Source organism: Sorex fumeus, unplaced genomic scaffold (genome assembly GCF_029834395.1).
Source record: "Sorex fumeus unplaced genomic scaffold, SorFum_2.1 ptg000029l, whole genome shotgun sequence".
Taxonomy (NCBI): Eukaryota; Metazoa; Chordata; class Mammalia; order Eulipotyphla; family Soricidae; genus Sorex; species Sorex fumeus.
The window spans coordinates 1,194,442-1,214,133 of NW_026606086.1; the positions used below are offsets into that span (position 1 = coordinate 1,194,442).

Sequence of the window (19,692 nt, forward strand, 5' to 3'; positions counted from 1 at the left end):
AAAAGAGAAAAAAAAAACCCAAAAACCTCTCAGGGTTATTGCAATGGACATCAGTTTCTTGCAGAAAAAGAAAATGTTTCTATTTAATCAAGCGATGTCTCTAGGAAAATAAAAAGTTGCTTCACACCATGCCCGATCTTGCGCAAATACCCCGCATGCTTTTAAGTCCATTCGTAGGGGCCACGTCGATCAAACGTATGCAGACTGGGCTGGTGCATTTCCTCCATAAATGCTGCAGCATTAAATTTTAATCAGCTTCTCCTGACGTTGCTTATGAAATTTGAGCATATGGTATTCAGTACTTGAAAAAGAACTACTAGCTGTTTTTCTTTTCATAAAAAAATCTGGGTCCTTCTACTGAGACAGGCCGGAGCTTCCTACTGTCCTAAGAGAGTGGGTTTCTGTGGTTTGCCCTGCCTCCCCAAGCCCCAATGCACAAAGTTTCCCATTCTCTATTTATAGTTTTTGGGCCACACCTGCAGGTGCTCAGGGATAACTCCTGACTATGCACTCAGAAGTCACTCCTGGAAAACTTGGGGACCACACTGGGTTCCGAGGATCTATCCTTGTCTGGCTGCAGAGTATCCTACTCCTGACCCCCCATTCTCCTCCGACACACTCTCACATCTGTCCAAAGATCCACTTCCTAGAGCGCTGGCAAGCAAAGGTGTCCTGATGAGCACTAAAACCACCAGAGGAATGATTCCGTATGGACCAAGCATCAGTTCTGAGATACCTAAGCACATTTTCAGCAATTATATCCATCAGTTCTAGCCGGGGTCTGACGAAAAAAATGATATTCTTGACATCCGCTGCTTGCAAGCGGCTTCCTTTGAGTGTGAACATTTTCTCCACCTCATGTTCCTAGGAAAGCACACATACAAATGGTGAACAGAACCCCTAAAGCTTAGCAGCCGACCCAAACGCGGACATCACTGCAGGCAGCCAACCTGGGTTCGATTGCCGGCCTCCCACACCGTCCCCAAACACCACCAAGAGTCATTCCTGAGTGCAGAGTTAGGGGTAAGTCTGAGCACTGCCAGGGGTGGCCCAAACAAAACAGACCAACAACAAAAACTCAGGTGTTCTAACACTCCCACTCCAAAGCACAGTAGACTTTAGTTTTGAGTCAGAGAATGCAGGGGTTTCGGTACATGCCTGACACATGACTGCCAACTTCGTCCCCTGGCACCACAAGGGTCTCAAGCATTGCCATGTGCATCCCAAGAGAGGCCACTGGAGTGGCCTGGGATATCCCTCCCACCACAGCACCAAGCCTCATCGAACTGCTAAGACTCACCACCAGGAGGTGCCCAGGGGCAGTGCTCAGGAGACCTGGGGCTAGGGAGAAAGTAGAGTGGTGAAGGTGCTTGCTTTGCATTCAGCTGACCCGGGGTTCTATCCCCAGCACCCCATACTGTCCACTGAGCACTGCCAGGAGTGATCCTAAGTGCAAAGCCAGGAGTAAGTCCTGAGCACTGCCTGGCACAAGCCCCCAAACAAAATTCAAAACCACTTTAGGATAAAAATTTAGATTCCCCAAAGCCAGGTGTATAAATTCAGGCTGAAGTAACCAATCCTGTGTCTGAAAAACTTGGAGCCACATGAAGTAACAATCAGAAGACATGCCGCTCCGTCAAGGAGAAGAGGGGGGTGCACCCCCACCCTTGAAAGGTCCACTCAAGGCTCCTATGCTGCCTGAGCCCCTGAGCTGCTTGTGCCCATGTAGCCGAGCAAATGCGGTGCCCGCAGCTCTCCTTGAGATGGGGACTTTTTTGCTTTCCTTTCTAATGTTGGGATGTGTGTAGGGGCTCTCTCTGTCTTTGGGGAAGCCCACGTTCTCTCCTGAAATGTTACTCTCTCTCCGCTCGTCCTCTTCCTAAAGGTCACCAAATAAAATGATTTTTTACTTCAAATAAATAAACAAAAGGTCCACAGAAGATAAAACATTTACCACTCATAACAGCGTCAGTGATTCTAAAACCAGACAGCTGTGCACACCACTTACTCCAGAAGTGGAACATCATATTACTCTTGCTAGAGTCCAGAATGACAGTTTCAAAAAAATAATAATAACCAAAACCTTTTTACCTTTAGAAGTGAGTACTGTGCAATCAAGCCAAATGGTCCTGTGAGATACTCATCTCAAACTATTGCCTGCGGGAGAGAGAAGCATCCCGTTCTTTTAGTAAAAGGGATTTCAATAACGGCCAACAGCAAACAATAGTCATTTGCAAACTCTGGACAAACAAAACTTGCCGTTAGCAATAGCTAACCACACTCCTATTTTGTGGCCTGAAGAAAAACAGCGTCAGGGCAAGGGGCGCTACTGGCCACGGAAGCACATTCACTGTCATCCACAAAGACTGTGTATGCAGTGTCCTGGGGTCAGACTGGGGTCATGAACCCCGTGGGTGAACTGCCAAGGAAACCGTTCAACCCAGCATGTAACAGGCGTCACATAATCCAGCATCAATCAAATGAAAACCTCTCGTGTAGGTATCCCATAGGTATCTTAATTCTGAGAGAGTATTTGGAAAGCTGGGACAGTGTCAGGTGCCCCTGAGAGAGTCAGGCCTCCAGCTGACCTTCGCCTCTACCTAGGCAAGGATGGTGTCACTGGGGGCCAGGACGAATGCCAAGCGGCCTGTGAGCATTTCGCCTGTGCGACACCAGGGTCCTTTTTCCCCATTTGGCATAACTGATTGCGCGAACCGTGGAGGAACAGGCAGCTGGGAGAAGTGGTACCCAGGGTAGCATGCAGCGCCACCCCGCACACGGGGACAGCGGGGAGTGCCTGGACGCGGGGCTGTAATCGTCCTGCTGAGAAGGACTCAGGTCGCTCCCGTTTTCCTTCCCAGAGCCAGGCCACAGGGGCGGGGAGCGCAACGCCCCCTCTCTCCCCCTCTCTCGGGGCTGCTGACTCTGGGTGGCGCCCCCGGACCCAGAGGCCGCCGCCCGCCCCAACTGTCAGCTTGCTGCCCGCGCACATGTCCAGGAACTCGCGCAGCACGTTCAGGTTCACCCGCCTGACCACAGGTGCGTGGCCTTGGCTCCACTGGGCCCCGCCGCCACGTGACGCCGCGGTCACGTGAAAATAGTGACATCACACCCCCTCATCTCCCTCCATACCGCTAGGGGCGCCCGGGGTGCCCCACGGAGCCAGGGCACAGGCTTCCGAGACTCAGCGCTTCCCGGGGGCTGTACAGACCCCCCAGACCCCCAGCAGAGCCGGGGCACAGCGCTGCCTCTGCTCCCTTGGAGGGACCCTCCCAGGAAGCTGGGGACGGGGGACGAGGGCGCCCTGGCGTCATCTCCCCTGCACTGCCAGCTGGCCTTGCGAGGGCATGTCCCCCCCCCCGCCCCACCTCGGCTCCTGGGAGCGGTCTCAGGGGGTCCTTGGGTTCCCCTGGCTATCACTGGGTCCTGCCAAGTGAGGGACCGACCAGCAGCCCCAGCAGGCCGGTGAGCGGCTCGCTGCGCCATCTGCTGGCCGCTGTGCGAACTGCACAGGTGCCGGGCCCTGACTGGCGCAGGGGGTCCCGCCCAACGGCACCCAACAGCGCCTCGCTCAGGCTGCGTCCCCCTGTCCCAAGGGTTCCCTGCCCGCCCCTCAGGGGCCAGCCCGTGGCTGCGGAGCCGCAGGAGGTGGCGCTGCCCGCGCAGCGGTCCCTGGGGGGCCTCCGGCCGGATGCCCGAAATCCGTGGCGCCAGGTGGGTTGGCGGGGGCCGGAGCAGGGCCCGCGACTCCCGGCGGGCGACCCCCGGCGCCCGTCACCCCTCGCGGGGCGGACCCCAGGCCCCGGCGCCCATCGAGGCGCACCCCGAAGCCACGTGACCGTCTTTCCTGGGGGCAGGGGCGGGCGGGCGGAGGGGAGCACAGGGCGCGCGAGTCCTGGGCCGCGGGGGCGGACCCCCGGCGCGGGGGTCTCAGTCCTGAGGCATCTGTCCACGGGGCTCGGGCGGCGGGGGCGGGGGCGGCAGGACTGGATGGCGGCCTGGGATCCTGGCCCCTCGGGCGGGGCGGGCGGGGGCCCCTGGCGTGCGGCTTTGGGTCTGGGTCCAGCGGTGGCGTTGGGCTCAGGCTTCGGGCTCCTTATCTCCCTCGTGGGGGGGGGGCACCCTGCCCAGCCGGTCTAGGAGATGGGGGTCAGCGGGCGACCCGGGAGGCCCGCACTTGCCAGCAGGGGGCTGTCCCCGCTGCAGCGCCCCCGCCCCAGAATCACCACGCACCCCCTCGCCTGTTAGGGGGCGCCCTCCACTCCAGGTGGGAAAACCCCCAGCCAACTGAGCCTCCTAGGGCCCGCTGGCCAAGGACTGCTGGTCACAGGCCCTGAGGGTCCTCATGGCCCCTGGGGCCTCGACTTCCCTTCCTGTACCAGAAATCAACCCAGAGAGAGGCCAGTGCACAACTGCCCTAGAACCCCCGCTCAACGGCTCCCAGGACTATTGCGGGGGGAGGGGCCCAGGCGTTGATGCTTACACAAGTTTAGTGAAATTTTACTGACTGTGAGGGAGAAAAAGTTTGCCTGTGTGTACATGCCAGAACCAGCGTATCATTGTGTCCATTTGAATTTAAAGAAACAAGTTCATACCTTTGCGAGATGGAGAACAGAAAGAAAAAAAAAAGAACTTGTTGCAGCCCCACCCCACCCCCCAAAAAAGAATTCTTTTAAACACCTAATCCCAGGAAAAAGTGCTATTTCTTGAATAAATTATTACCAAGCAATGACAACAATTAAAACACACAGAAAAGGATGTGTGGGGGGTAGCACAGGGTGGGGACGGACATTCAGTCAAGACTGGGCAATGCCACAGCCTGGAAAGGACATGAGAGGGGACAGAAGTGTGGCTCGTGGGATGCATATTGGGAGAGAGACAGAGGTGCGTGTGAAGTGGGGGATCTCATTAAAGTCTGGGGTCCAGGACAGCAGTGGATGTTCGTGTCCTACTCAGTGTTTCGAATCTGTGTGCCTTGGGGATGGAGGGAATGCGCACCCATGGGAGAAGCTGGGAGGGCCACTGGGTATTCCCTCCAACCCACCTTGCGGCACTGGGTCATGCATGTTTAGATCACATGCTCTGGGCCATAGCACCAGTGATGCGGGCAGGTGACACATTGAATGAGGCATAACTTACAGCAACAAGCCGAGTCTCTCTGGTCCCCGGGTGAGTGGGTGAACGAAGAGCATGTTCCGAGTGTCAGATGCCTCCCAAAACTGACAGGAGGAATCGGAGACTGAGGCCCACGTTAGAAATGGCAGAATGTATGTCTGGTTAGTGAGACCCAAGATATCCGCACACACATTACAGAATTCTCATGGGTTTACGGCAAACGGGAATTCTCACAGAGATGAAAAGAGAAGTGTGTATTTCTCTCAGCGCCTGGCTCACACTTACACTCCAGATCATTAAATAGAAAGCAAAGAATCTGAGACTAACAGAGATCTCCTGAATTCAACACCCAAGGGCTGGAAATACACCGGAAAGGGTGGACTTCTGTGCAGTTAAGCTATTACATGAGCAACACCTCGCTAGGGAATAGGATCTTGTTTAGGTGGAAATAAGAGCGTTTTAGTGGAAAGGAAATCTCTGATGGGACCCTGTGGGTCAGGAATCTTGACTTTCCTATGGCATGTGTTTGGGGCTGGGCTGGGGTCTACACTTCACAGACAGGAGAGCTGGGTTGGTCCCCAGCACTGCATGGTCTCTGGAGCCAGGAATGACTGAAGAGCACTGTGTCCCCAAAGCAAAACAAAACAAACTTATTTGGTAACTGATCCCACCATAAGATTATTTTAAGAGTTCCTTGCTCTAAATCTAACACATACTTAGAAAGTCTGATTTTAAATGTTTATTCAAAGTGAAGGGGTTTAAGGAGGATGAGCAGAGTCTCCTGCCCCCGCGCCTGGCTGTCCTTGCCGGGACCCTTTGGAGGGGAGCAGGTTGAGTTTCCCTCCCCACCCCGACCAGGGCTCCGGCAGCCGAAGACCTCCACAACCAGCCACCACCATGCTGAGACCACTCTCCACAGGCATGAAGGTACTGGCAGAGGAACAAAGGCATGCGTGTCCTGGGGCTGAGATCTCCAAGCCTGCTCAGATTGGGGCTGAGCATCCTCCACTCAGATCCTCCATATTCCAGTAGGCAGGGGTTACACCCACCAACTGGCCCCCTTGTGCCCTGTAATCCCATCAACGGCCAAGACCCAGAGACTATAAAACCCAGCTCCCGGAAGCATCTTATTGTCTCATTCTTTCTTTGGATAAACTGGCAGGCTACCGAATGTAACCAGCCCACACGGCAGAGTCTGGCAAACTCCCCGTGGCTTACCCAATATGCCAAATACCAGTAACAATGATGAGGCTCATTCTACTAACGCGGAAAGAGCCTTGAATATGGCACTTTTTAAAAAATTCTCAGGGCTAGGACAAAGGAGACATTACTGGGGCCTGTTCGAGGCAATCGACGAACAACAGGATGGTTGTGATCGTGATCGTGAGCAGATTCCAATTTTTGGGGGGGAGGAGGGGGTCATACCGAGAGATCTCAGGGGATCCTCCTGGTTGTGCACTCAGGAATTACTCCTGGCAGTGCTTGGGGGACCATATGGGATGCCAAGGATCGAACCCAAGTTGGCCGTGTGCAAGGCAAACACTCTCCACGCTGGAATGTCGCCCAGTCCCACATTCCCATTCTTTGGTCAGGACTATCCAACTAGCCTGAGCCATCAGCTCTGAGGCAGGAGGGGAGGGCAGATTCCTTGGCGTGTTCCTGACACAAGCCTGGAACATTGCACAATCACCTGGCAGCCTTTCCTCGAGTGGGCACGTGTGGCGACCCCTACATGGACACGGCCAAACAGACCCTGGCAGCTGCTCCTGCTGACCAGTCCTCACGGCTAATTCCTTTGGTCTCTTCTCAGCTCTGACTTCTACCATGCAATCCACAAGTGGCTGGAGGACATCGGGCCTCTTTACCGATGCCCGAGTCACAAATACGTGGGCCCCTTGAAAGCCACACGCTTTAGATTTGGTGTCATGAGCAACAGCAGAGGGAGGAGAGCCGGAAGGGAGGTGTCCGGGGCCAGAAACCTTTCCCAAGCGATCACACTATCCAGATTCTTTCCTTACGACTTTCATAAGAAATAAATCTCAGTCATCATGCAAATGCCTTAAAGTGTTACTGGGCAGCCTTTCAAAATGCAAAAAACAAGAACCAAATATTAGAAACTAAAAAAATATATGAAATTTATTATAACGTGGATAGAGTTTCTTTAGTCTTTCCATCAAAGACACACAGATAGAGCAAAGGAAGCAGGAGTGGGAGGAAAAAGAGAGGGTGAGGTGAGCACGGCAGTGCGTGAGCGCAGAGACAGCCAGACATCAGCACACACAGTGATCTCAGGACCGCGGAGGCTGCCTCCCGGACCCGCAGAGTTCCTGACCAAAGCACGCACCTGACATTCTGGTTCTGGTATCTGTCCTTGGCCGTCAGGGAAGTGGGGTACGCCGAACAGGACCACCCCGCCCCCGTCTGCTCTGGGATTTAGCAGTGGTCGGAGCAGGGCAGGACTGGCCCTGCCTTCCGCAGCTGGACCTGTTTTCTTTTATTTATTTATTTATTTTTTTATTTTTTTAATTTTATTTATTTATTTTTATTGAATCACCATGAGAGACTTACAATCTTTCATGTTTGGGCTACAATCACACAATGATCAAACACCCATCCTTCCACCAGTGCACATTCCCCACCACCAATCTCCCAGGTATACCGCCCCCCTTCTACACCCACCCCTTGCCTCCATGGCAGACAATATTCCCCATACTCTCTCTCTACTTTTGGACATTATGGTTTGCAATACAGACACTGAGAGGTCATCATGTTTGGTCCATTATCTACTTTCATCACAAATCTCCCATCCCGACAGATCTGGACCTGTTTTCAACCTGTCTGAAAACCTAACTTGGAGACAACCTCCCGAAAGAAACGCTGACTTTCACAAAGTGCAGAGACACACCTTTGGCACACATCGCGTGCAGCTAAGCTGGAGATAACTACAGTCTGGGGAAAACCCGCAGCAAACCCAGGGGCTGGGTGACTGTAGGCGACGTCCTCGCTCAGAGGCAGCAGTTCTGCGCCTCCATGTGGGAGCCCAGGATGGAGAGAGCCTCCGCCATCAGGACTGCACGCCAACAAGGCCCTTGGGGGCAGGCAGCGGTTTCTGCATGAACCCAGGGAAACTGGACCTAAACCCTTCTAGGCTTTCAACCTGAGAGCAGAGCAAATTCCTTTTAGCACTTTATGTACCATCACACTCAGACCTACATCTGAATCCTTTACAATCTCTACCTAGCGATGAAGATCCTGGGATTAGCTACAATTGAGTTGTCTTCAGATTTCTGAATCAGACACAACTTGCCATGATTAACGAGAAGAAACAGTTCAATATTTGTTTTAAAATTTTTTAATAGTTTTAAATTTTTGTACTCCCACAAAAGAAAAATAAAGTCATCATTTGTTCCTTAGATTCACTGAAAGTTTTTTTCCTTCGGGGTGGATGGGTGCACACCTGGCCATGCTCAGGGTTTACCCTGGCTCTGGGCTCAGGGTACCACACGGGGTGCCAGGGATTGAACCCAGCTCAGCTGTGTACAAGACAAGATAGTACCAGTTCTACGACTTCCCCAGCCCCTGAAAGAATGACTTTCCATGGATGGCTGCATAAACTTTCCTGGGACATAAGGGGAGAAGGGGAACAGAGGTGATGAGACAGCAGAGGGAAATGGACAAGTGGTTAAATGGGTCATTTATTTTTTAGAATTTATGAATTTATTTTTGCCGGGGGTCACGCCCAGCGATGCACAGGGTTACTCCTGGCTCTGCACTCAGGAATTACTCCTGGTGTTGCTCAGGAGACCATATGGGATGCTGGGAATCGAACCCGGGTCAGCCGCGTGCAAGGCCCTACCCCGCTGTGCTACCGCTCCAGCACTAAGTTGCATGCCAAGATGCGTGTCTTAAAAAAACAAAACCAAAATGAAACAAAAAACTGCTTCCCGTTCTGACGGATGGTTCCTCCTCAAGCCAGGGGCGCCAGCCTTGATTCTGGGGGTCTGTGCATTGTGGGGACCGCGGGGGAGGATGGGACTCTGGTGTCTGTGTGCCCCCAACTTGGGAGTTGTCTCCTGCAAATAGCACCAGGGATGAACCGACCATTTGGGACCAGCTCTGGGGGGCTGGGAGGATGAGTGGATGGAAGGACCTGAGATGGGAGGCAACCGTGGACGCGCAGCAGACCCCGACAATCGCCACTCAAGAGTACAGAGGAGGGGGTCTCCCCGCAACCAGAACAGACGGTGGGGGTGGGGTGGGGGGTGCGCTGTGTCACAGGGAATTACAGCACAGGAGATTTCATGGGAAACGCATTTCCCTTCCTTGTGTCCTCCATCTTCGGCAGCCTGGCAGTGGGCTGGCCTTGGAGATACTCCTGGCTCCCTGCTGGGGGCTGGGCGGAGGGAGGGAACTCTGCCTCCTGCAAAGCCTGTGCTCCCTGTGGCCCCAGACTTCAGAGCAAAGCTCAGATATGCTTAGGCCCATCTGCCTTTTTCTTTTCTTTTGTTTTGGGGCCACACCTCGTGATGTGAGGGGCTTCCTCCTGGCGATGCGCTCAAGGATCACTCCTGGCGGGGGAGGGTCCACCTGGGATGCTGGGGATCAGGGATCGACCCTGGGTTGGCCTCAAACAAGGCAAGTTCCCTGCCCGCTGTGCTATCCTGCACTTCCCCTATTTGTCCTTTTCATTCTGACTTTCGTTTGCATTTCTGCAGGAAGTTCAAATTCTGGGCCTATCTGCCCCACCTCAGTTCAAGATTTTTTCCATCCTGTTGAAGTATGTCTTTTTCTCCTGATACTCTGGTTGAAGTTTTTGTTCTCCTTAGTCATAACAGCACATGCAGAAAACGAATCTGTAACAAGATAGTTCTTTTTTGTGGCACATTTGGCGGTGTTCGGGGCTTACCCCTGGCTCTGTGCTCAGAGAACACTCCTGGCGGTGCTCGAGGGACCAAACAGAGTGCAGGAATTAAGCAGCACATGGGCTCCTTTGTTCAAGGTGGCCTTTATAGGGTTTCTCCAACCTGCCCCCACGTAGGGCTTCTTCCCAGGTAAAAGTCCGTTGCTAAGGAGGTTACCAGGGAGGTCCAAAAAGAGGAATTTCATGGGGAGGAGGCCTTTATCCTCAGGGTCTGCGGATGGTCTTATCAGGCCTTTGCTTTCTGTATCCACAAGGTGGCTCATTCCTAGAATTCTTCTTCCATGAAACTTTGTTTCATTGCAAAGGGCCTTTCCCTATCTACCTGCCTACATCACAACCATTATTGCCATACTGGTCCCTACTCTATCCTAAGCATCCTCTGTCCCCTACATGTGTGGTTTTTTCCAACCATTGACAAGGCCTCCTGGCCCCCATTTTTCTAACCTTGGATATCAATCTCAAATATGTGTGTGTGTGTGTGTGTGTGTGTGTGTGTGTGTGTGTGTGTATTATGGGCTGGAGCCATAGCAGAGCGGGTAGGGAGTTTGCCTTGCACGCAGCCAACATGGCCGACCCGAGTTTGATTCCTCTGCCTCTCTCGGAGAGCCTAGCAAGCTACCGAGAGTATCTCGCCCGCACGGCAGAACCTGGCAAGCTCCCCGTGACGTATTTGATATGCCAAACACAGTAAAAACAAGTCTCACGATGGAGACATTACTGGGCCCGCTCAAGCAAATCAATGAACAACGGGAGGACTGTGACCATATATATCTATTCCACAAAATGAGTGCATACTTATATTTGTGAAGGGACTTGGGAATCATATCCAGCAGTGCTGAGGCTCCTCCGAGCTCTGCTCAGGCATCACTCCTGGAGGGGATACTGGGGACACTATGAAGTGCCAGGGAAAAGAATCTGGGTTTGCTGCTTGCTAGGCATCAGCCTTGCCCCAGGGCTCTCTCTCCAATCTGCAGTTTACTGACTTACAACGTAGTATTACAGAATACTCACAGTACGATGTAATCATATTTGGATATCCTGCAAAGTAACCATGATTCATGTATAGACCGTTTGAATTCCCTACCATAGATTCTAAGGTCAAGGACTGCTATTGGGTATTATGAAGGCTGAAAGTAACGGTCCTACTCAAGTTCTTTTTCCAGAAATCTCAACGTGAGGACATGTGCTTCAAACGTACAGGAGTTGGTGCTTATAAGCATATTTGGTTCTGTTCATTTTGGGTTAATAATATAGCAATGTCCAGTTCTTTCCCAGACTTTACGGATTGATGGTGTTTGTACTGCTTGGTGTCCCTTCATTTTTGTCTTGTGAAGAATCACTGAAGGCATTCATTTTAGGGTACATTGACTAGGAAGCTTTGCAATAATGCAAGAAAGGTTTTGTTTGTTTTGGGGTTTTTTTTTTTGTTTTTAAACCTCACCTAGTGGTTTTCTTTTCATTTTTTATAATTTTATTTACTGAATCACCATGAGAGCAGTTACAAAGCTTTCGCGTTTAAGTCTTGGTCATAAAATGAAACACCCGTACTTTCATTAGGGCCCATTCTCCACCACCAAAAACCCCAGTATAGACCCATCCCACACCCTCCCCCTACCTGTAGAGGAGATAATTTCCATATTACTCTCTCTGCTTTGATTACATTCAATATATTGACACCGGACCCACCATTATTATTTGGTGCTCAGATCTGCTGTAAAGGCAACAGTAGACAATTTGTTTTCTACTCCTGGTTATGAATAACATATGACATCGCGTGGCTGCCGTAGTGGCTGCGCGATTTTGAAATTCCACAATTTTAACCATTAAATCTGGAGGAATTTCTTGCCCAAACCTGCTGGGTTCCAAGATTAAATCAGCAGCCAGAGAGGCCGTTTGTGGGTGACGACTTGGGGTCTCGTTGGGGAGGAAAGGGCCAGCTCCACCCACATCCCGTGAGGCCCTACGTGTCTCGTCACTGTGAGCCCAAACCTGACTGTCCAGTGGCCTCCGGAGGATGGCGGCCAGCAGGCTGCCAGGGGGAACGGGCCAACGCACGAAATCTGTTCCCACCTGGGGTGGCCCAGCGCCTGTAACTTACTTCAGGGACTGGACACATTTCTGCCCAAAGCTGTTGGGTTTCGAGATTTGTTTCTGAGTCTCTGGGATCATGGCCGTTAAGCAGTTCAATCAGGAACCAGAGAGGCCATGCCTCCAATTATATAGCTGGACTGGAGGTGGTTTGTGTCTGTGTCTCCCACATACCTAACTTTTGCCTGTTTACTTTCTTGGTAAACTCTGCCCCACGTTTTTGGGGTCTGTCCCAAGGCACAGCAGCAATTTGGGGGTACCTGGAAGTCTGAAGGCGCCATCAGGCTGCTGATGCACTCATCTCACAGGTACAGAGAGACCTGCTGGTGGCACCATACCCCCAACCCAGTGCTTCTTACGGTTTACTCCTGCCTCTGCACTTAGTGATTGCTCCTGCCGGGGCACAGATGACTGGATGGGATTCCTGCAATTGAACCCAGATCAGCCACATGCAAGATAAGAAACCTACTCACTGTACTACCTCTTTAGCCCAAGATAAACACTTTTAAGAAAATGGTATACAGGCACAGAGCAATAGTTCAGCTGGTAGGGCATGTGCTTTGGCCAATCTGGCTTCAATCCCTGACGTACCGTATAGTCTGCCCAAGCACTGTCAGGAGTGATTCCTGAGTGCAGAGCCATGAATAAGCCCTAAGACATCACCAGGTGTGGCACAAACATAAAGAAACTAAAAGAAATTGGTGTATCACAATTCCATTGTAGAAACTCTTTGACTTCTTTGACTCTATAGTTCTTGATTGCTAGCCAAAAATCTTTTATAAATAAACCGGTGAATAATCAGTTGTCACTGGCAAAATGGAAATAATTTTATTCAAGTAGATAAAGAACATTGTTTGCTCTAATTTTAATACTGCTTTACATAGTTTGTGAAACAATTTCAATCGTGTTTATTACTCAAAATGTCAATGGATTACGATCTTTCACTGGTGAGACACTTGATAATCTCCAGAGGAAAATACATCAAAAGCATATATACAATTATAGAAGTTCTTATAATCCATGTAGCCCTGATGGTACATTATTTATCACGTTTTACAGAACTAGAAAACATTCAAATGAACATAAAGAGATTCAGACTGGATGATAAACTTCTGATGGTTCAGGTCCTTCATTTAATTTTTTCTGATAAGAAAATCCAAAATTATTAATGTTGAATTTCTCATCATACATTCATCTAAAACCACAGTGGAAAAAAAGTAAACTTTGTAAAGACAGTAAATTGGTTATTTTAGGTGTTTCACAAGTACTTGCTATCTAATCCAGGAACTGCTGGAGATTTCTGCACAGTGCAGAGAATGAGGTGGCCGGGCCGAAGTTGTTGCTGTCGTAATTGTTGAGGTCGTCTCCGTTCCCTTTGAGAGCCCCCTCGGACATCATCTCCACTTTCATGTTGAGGTCCTGATTCTTTCTTTGGAGGTCCACAATCACGGAATTCAGGAAATCAATCTGTGTTCAAGGAGAGCGTGAGACGGTGAGCCATCTGCGGGAGCCATGGGAGCCCGCCACAGAGGAGGCTGGGCCCCGCTTCCAGTCCCCGCCCCAGGGTTGGAGGCAGCCAGAGCTCCCCTTTCCCTTCCTGAGCGCAAGCTCCCGGGTGCCCAGGGAAGACCCCAGGAGGAGATGCTGGTACCCCTCGGTTCTTCTCAGAGCAGGGAGTCAAGAGGGGTCTTCCCTCTCCTACAAAGACAAACTCACTTCTTTCAAATGAATGGGGCGGGGGGAAATCCCACTTTAAAAAAGCAAGCATGACTGTAGGCACAAACATTCATGTTTCACTTGAAAACTGGCAGGCGCGTTGGGTCTGAGTGATAGCACAGCGGGAAAGGTGCTTGCCTCACACGCAGCCAACCCAGGTTTGATCCCTGGCATCCTATAGGGGCCACCGGAGAGCAGCCAGGAGTGATTCCTGAGTGCAGAGCCAGGAGGAAGCCTGGAGTATCGCCACGTGTGGCCCCCAAAGAAAGTGTAAATAAAACCAGAAAAACAGACTGATTCTTTTTCTCCCTCAGGGCAAGTTCTGATGGCCAGTCTCTGAGAGTGCCCAGGCCATCCCACACTAGAGCCAAGAAACGCAGATCTCTCTTCCTCCAGCTGAAAACAAAACAAAACAAAACAAAACAAAACAAAACAAAACAAAACATGGAAATGTTCAGTTCCCAACAAACCCATACAGGGTCCACCTGCACAGCCCACATGCAAAGTTCACTTCAGCCCACAAGTGCCCTCCAGGGCCACCGGCTGTTAAGTACAGAAGTGCAGGAAGTGAGGGTGTGCGGGAACTCCTCAGGGCACTGGGACCCAGATGGTCCCCTTCCTCGGAGAGGATTCAAACGATAAAGCGCTGCAGACCCGGGTGGGATGGAAGGGGGGTTGGGGAAGGAGAGACATCAAGGAGGCCCCAAGGCTGACTCCTGCTGCAGGCCAGATCCGAGCTTGGTGATGGTAGGTGCGGGCACCGGACTGCAGCCAAGTGTGCAAACCCCGGAGGACCACACCCAGCTGTCTCCCTTGACAGGAGCAAGAAGCAGGAAGGCAGCCCAGAGAACCAGACTCCCCCAGCTCTGGGCCTAGAGTATGCGCAATGAGGCTGGAAAAGCCACATGCTGGTGGGCGCTTCCGTTTGCGACTGAACCTTTCTGGCAGGGAAGAAGCCCTCCAAAGTGGTGTTCGACTCTGGCAACGTGAAGATTTGCCAATGTGATGGAGCCCGAAGCCCAGGTTCTGGGAGAGCAGCAAGAGGAAGGGCATTGGAGGGCTCTGGCAAGGACATGACCCCTTGACTGAAGGGATGTGTCCTTGTCCATGGGGCCTCTCACTCCTTAAGCATCACCTCTTGTGCTGGGAGCGTGTGGGGGTGGGGTTTCGGCAGCATGTGCGCGGCCCCTGGTTCTCACGGGCGCCAGGGGAGCACAGCCCCTTCTTCCTCAGCTTCCCTCTTTTTGGCTTCTGTTATTTTAAAGAATCAATTAATTTGGGGAGGGGGTTTTTGGGTCACAATCCGGCGTTGCTCAGGAGTGACTCCAGGCTCTGCACCCAGGAAGTACTCCTGGCGGTGCTTCAGGGACCATATGGGATGCCGGGGATGGAACCTGGGTTGGCCATGTGCAAGGCCAACAGCCTACCTGCTATGCTATTGCTCTGGCATCATTCTCAGATATTTTAAATGGTAGATATTCCCCGACTCTTTTGAAGCATACACACATATATACATATGTACATGTCTGTGTATGTATACATGCTTATCTAGAACCTTTGTGGGTAGTCAGTTTGGTTTGTTTGGGGGCCACACCCAGTGGGGTAGGGACTAAACCCTAGCTCTGTGCTCAGGGATCACTCCTGGCTAGGGTGGAACAGCTCAGGCTGTCAGCAGTCACTCGAGCCCGGGAAAGTGGGGCTGTGAGGTCAGAGGGCACTGGCTCACCTAGCACTGCACTCAGGAATTACTCCTGGCGGTGCTCAGGGGACCATATGGGATGCCGGGGATTGAACCTGGGAATTCGGTGTGTAAGTCAAACGCCCTCCCCGCTGTGCTATCACTATGGCCCAGGATATGGTTTCTCTCAAGGCTGAGGCCGGGCCTACACAGCCCTGGTCACTACCATCACCCACCTTACTCTGCATCATCGCATTGGTGTTCCTGGTGTCCTCCAGGGAGGCCAGGGCCTGCAGGGACGCCTCCCGCTCGGCCAGCAGCTCGGTCTGCTGCGCCTCCAGCAGTGCCTGGTCTTTCAGCAGCCAGTGCAGCTGCCGCTGGAGCTTCGTGGCCTTCTGGCCCAGCAGCTCCTTCTCAGAGCCAAGGCTGTTCAGCTGCTCACGCAGGGCCGACTCCACGCGGGCGGCCTCCTCCTTCTCAGCCGTGAGCTCCTCGATCTCTTGCACCAGCGACTTCTGATCCCGAGCCAGCTCCTCGTAGGAGCACTGCAGCTTCTGGATGATGTTGTCCTTGTCCTTGGCCAGGGATAGGTTCTCCAGAACCAGCTTCTTGACATGCTCCTCCAGCTGGCCCCTCTCCTCCAGGCCCTTGTTACACTCAGCCACCAGGCTGCTCTTGCTCATCTGCAGCTCCTCCACCAGGGCCTGCAGCCCCAGCTTGGCGACCTGCAGTGCGTCCTTCTCCGCGCCCACCCTCTGGAGCTCCTCCTGCACCGCCCTGCCCTCTTCCAGCACTTTCTCTTTCTCCGCCTCGAGGGCTTCTCGGTCCAGCCGCTCCTGCTGGCAGAGCTTCTCCGCGGCCCACCTGGCCTCGATGACCTTCTCCTTATCCAAGCGAATCGCTTGGTTCAACAGCCAGAGCTTCCTCTGCTCTTCCCGCAGCGAAGAGTTTTTGGCCTCCGCTTCTCTGAGTTTCAATTCAAACCACCCTCTCTCGGACTTCAGACAGAGCTTCTCCTTCGCCAGCAATTCATTCTCTGACCTCAGGGCCCTGCGATCCTCTGACATCAGCTCCATCTCTTCTTTGGCCGAGCTTAATAAGCAAGTTAAGGACTGCAGAAACAAAAAGCGGGGAAGAATGGAAACAAGAATGAGATCAAGCAGGCACACGCAAGCCAACCACTTCATGTGGCCTAAATACCAGAAATGAAAATGGCAGAGTAGTCTTACCTGCACACGCGTGTATACGCGCACGCGCACACACTCACACACACACACACACACACACAGACTCAGGATGGAGAGGCTCAGACACAGTTAGCTTCTTAGCGTCAACATAACTACCTGCCTATTTTGTGGATGGGGGCCCCACACCTGCTGGTGTTCGGGTCTCGCTCAGGGTTCTGTGCTCAGGGATCACTGCTGGCAGGGCCGGAGGACGGGATGCTGGGGATCAACCCCAGGTTGGCCGAGTACAAGGCAGCACCCTACCCATTCTACTATCAGCCGAGTTGATTTTTGAAATGCTGTCTGAAATGATTCCTGACAGCTCCCCGGAAGGTGTAAGTACAGTTGGATCTTGACATTGGGGCATAAGATTTTTCCCCCCACTTCAATTCTTCTATTATAAAATCCATCACTCTGTCCTAGAAGGGATGCATTCAAAAACTAGTTTTCAATACAATTCAAAGAACTACAAAAAGTATTTTGTTTTGGAACTTTGTGCAGGAGGGGAAGGGAAAAGCAACCACTGCTTTTCAAACGATTTTCACAGGGACAAACAGAGGCAGGAAATGGACTTAGTCCCAAAAGTTATCCACTTTATAGAAAATCCAGACGAATCCACCAAGCTTTGGAGACTGAAGCCAACAGTTTTTGCTTGCCAAAAACAGTAACAAGTCTCAAAATGGAGACATTAGTGGGCCCGCTCGAGCAAATTGATGAACAATGGGAGGGTAGTGTTTGCAGTCATTTGGGAGGGACCCAGGGGCTCCAGGAGGACTGGCCGCACACGGGTCAGGGTCTCCCTCACCTGCTCTCCCTGCCCGTCAGCAACAGGTTGTGCGTTTTCATTTCTGAGTCTCAATGCACACCACAGTTGAACCGCCATGTACTTTCCAGAACTTTCTGCAGCAAGGGCTATCTTCTCTGTCCAGCTCAGCAGCCATGAGCCGCAGCAGGCTACTGGTGTGTGCTGGGCAGCTGACCGCAGACGGCCATGTTACCGGAATGGGACTGACCTGAGCATGCACACGAGGCTGCTGGCCACAGAACTGGGCCAGCAGGTGGTCCAGAGAGGAGACGTAGCCCTGGCTGCGGTGCGTGGTGGAAAGCGGCCAGGCACCAACACACACACGGGCCACGGCCGCCATCAGCCGCGGCGCTGCCCTGCGCCCACCCACCTTGGCCTTGTTGGCTTGCGTCTTCAGCTCGGCCACCTCCCGCAGCAGGCTCCCGTTCTCCGCCTGCACCGCCTGCAGCTTCTCCTTCGCCTGCAGCAGCAGCTGCTGAAGGGCCTGCGGCGCCTCCTCGTGGTGCCCCTGGATCTCCACGCTGGCCTTGGTGAGCTCGGCCTGTAGAGCCTGGCAATGGCTGCGGCTCACGTCCACCTTCTCCTCCTGTGGGGAGCCGGGGGCCACTGTCAGCCGCCGGCCCCCTGCCCGCTCCCAGCACACACGCACACACACGAACAAACATGAACACACACACACACAACGCAAACACACAAACATACACACACGCACACACACGGCCCCTCTGCTCTGCTCACCAGCATGCACACACAAACACACATGCACACACACGCGCGCACACACGGCCCCTCAGCTCGGCCGCTTTCGTTCAAGTTCTCCTGAAGACTACGAAGCGCTAGCCCCTTCCCCTGCAGCTCTTCGGCCAGGCTATCGGCCTACCAGAGTCACAAGGATGGAGTGAATGGACCAAGGAGACAAACAGGAACGGGAAGGGGAAAACAAAACAGAAAACACGTATGAGAAGCCCATGACCCAACACAACCCCGAATAACAGAGGTGTGAGGTGAGCGTGATTGCCTGAAGTTCACGAAGCCAAGGCCTTGGCGCCGGCAGTTCTGGTGATGACTGTCTAGTGGTTATTGAAAACGGCCCAAACAGAGGCGTTTTCTAGACCTAACTTTGGCGTGACCAGAAAATAAGAAAGCCTATGAGAAAGACTGACTTTCCAGGGGCGGGGAGACGGCACAAAGGGCTGGAGTACACACCAGGCCCGAGTTGGAACTGCAGCACCACTGGGCGAGACTGAGATCGGTCCACAAGCTGCAAAGCCCCACTACTGCTGGGCGCGAAGACCCCAGAGCCCAGAGCATGGCTTGGCGAGGAAGAAGGAAGTAAGCAAGGGAGGAGGGAAGCTAAGGATAGGAAGGATGGAGGGAGGAAACAGGGAAGAAAGGGAAAGGGAGGGGAGGGAGGGAATAAAAGGTTATCTTTTTTTTTCCTTTTGGCTTTTTCGGTTACCCTAAATGCTCAGGAATTTCTCCTTGGATGTAACCCGGACAGCTCACCGAGAGTATCTCGCCTGCACAGCAAGCCTGCCAAGCTCCCCGTGATGTATTCGATATGACAAACACAGTAACAAGTGTCACAATGGAGACGTTACTGGGTCCGCTCGAGCTAATCGATAAACAACGGGAGGATAGAGACAATGACAGTGACCCTATGGGATGATGGAGATCAAACCAACGTGGGCCGCGTGCAAGACAAATGCCCTTCCCACTGTACTATCACTCCGGCCCCCAAGATTTACTTTCTTGTAGTTTCTTTTCTGTGACTTTAAAAGTTTGAGGGGTTTCAATATGAAATTTAAAATGAGGAACCTCTAATCCCCTAGACAGCAGTCACCAGAACTTGACGTTTGTTACATCTTGATGCGAACAAGTGGGTCAGCTATCCCCTGCTTTGTCCTAGGAATTGATTCCATTTGTTTCAGCCGGTGTTTCTGGAATGCCAGCCAAGGAGTCCTGAGTCCTGAGAGGAACTCCCGGGGATCTCGGGGCCCTTCTGTTATGTCTGTCAGTCCTGTCTAGAAAGCCCACAGCCCTTCCATCTTGGCCAACAGAGAAGTTTCTCCAACAAAGTGACCAGCGCGGGGGGGGAGGGGGGGTGAGGGCACGTCCCTGCCACCACAATCCTATAGGAGGA

General features: G+C 52.5%; 1 protein-coding gene across 1 annotated transcript in view; it reads right to left on the minus strand.

The window, feature by feature from the left end:
• Positions 1 to 19,692, minus strand: part of LOC130024572 (CAP-Gly domain-containing linker protein 1-like) — a 40,365-nt gene that overhangs the window by 9,741 nt on the left and 10,932 nt on the right. Inside the window, exons 3-5 of the mRNA XM_056115287.1 lie at positions 18,010 to 18,090; positions 2,945 to 3,058; positions 2,778 to 2,853 (exon numbers count right to left, since the gene is read on the minus strand). Of these exons, the coding sequence (XP_055971262.1) occupies positions 2,778 to 2,853; positions 2,945 to 3,058; positions 18,010 to 18,090 (271 nt within the window). The remainder of the gene's footprint in view (positions 1 to 2,777; positions 2,854 to 2,944; positions 3,059 to 18,009; positions 18,091 to 19,692) is intronic.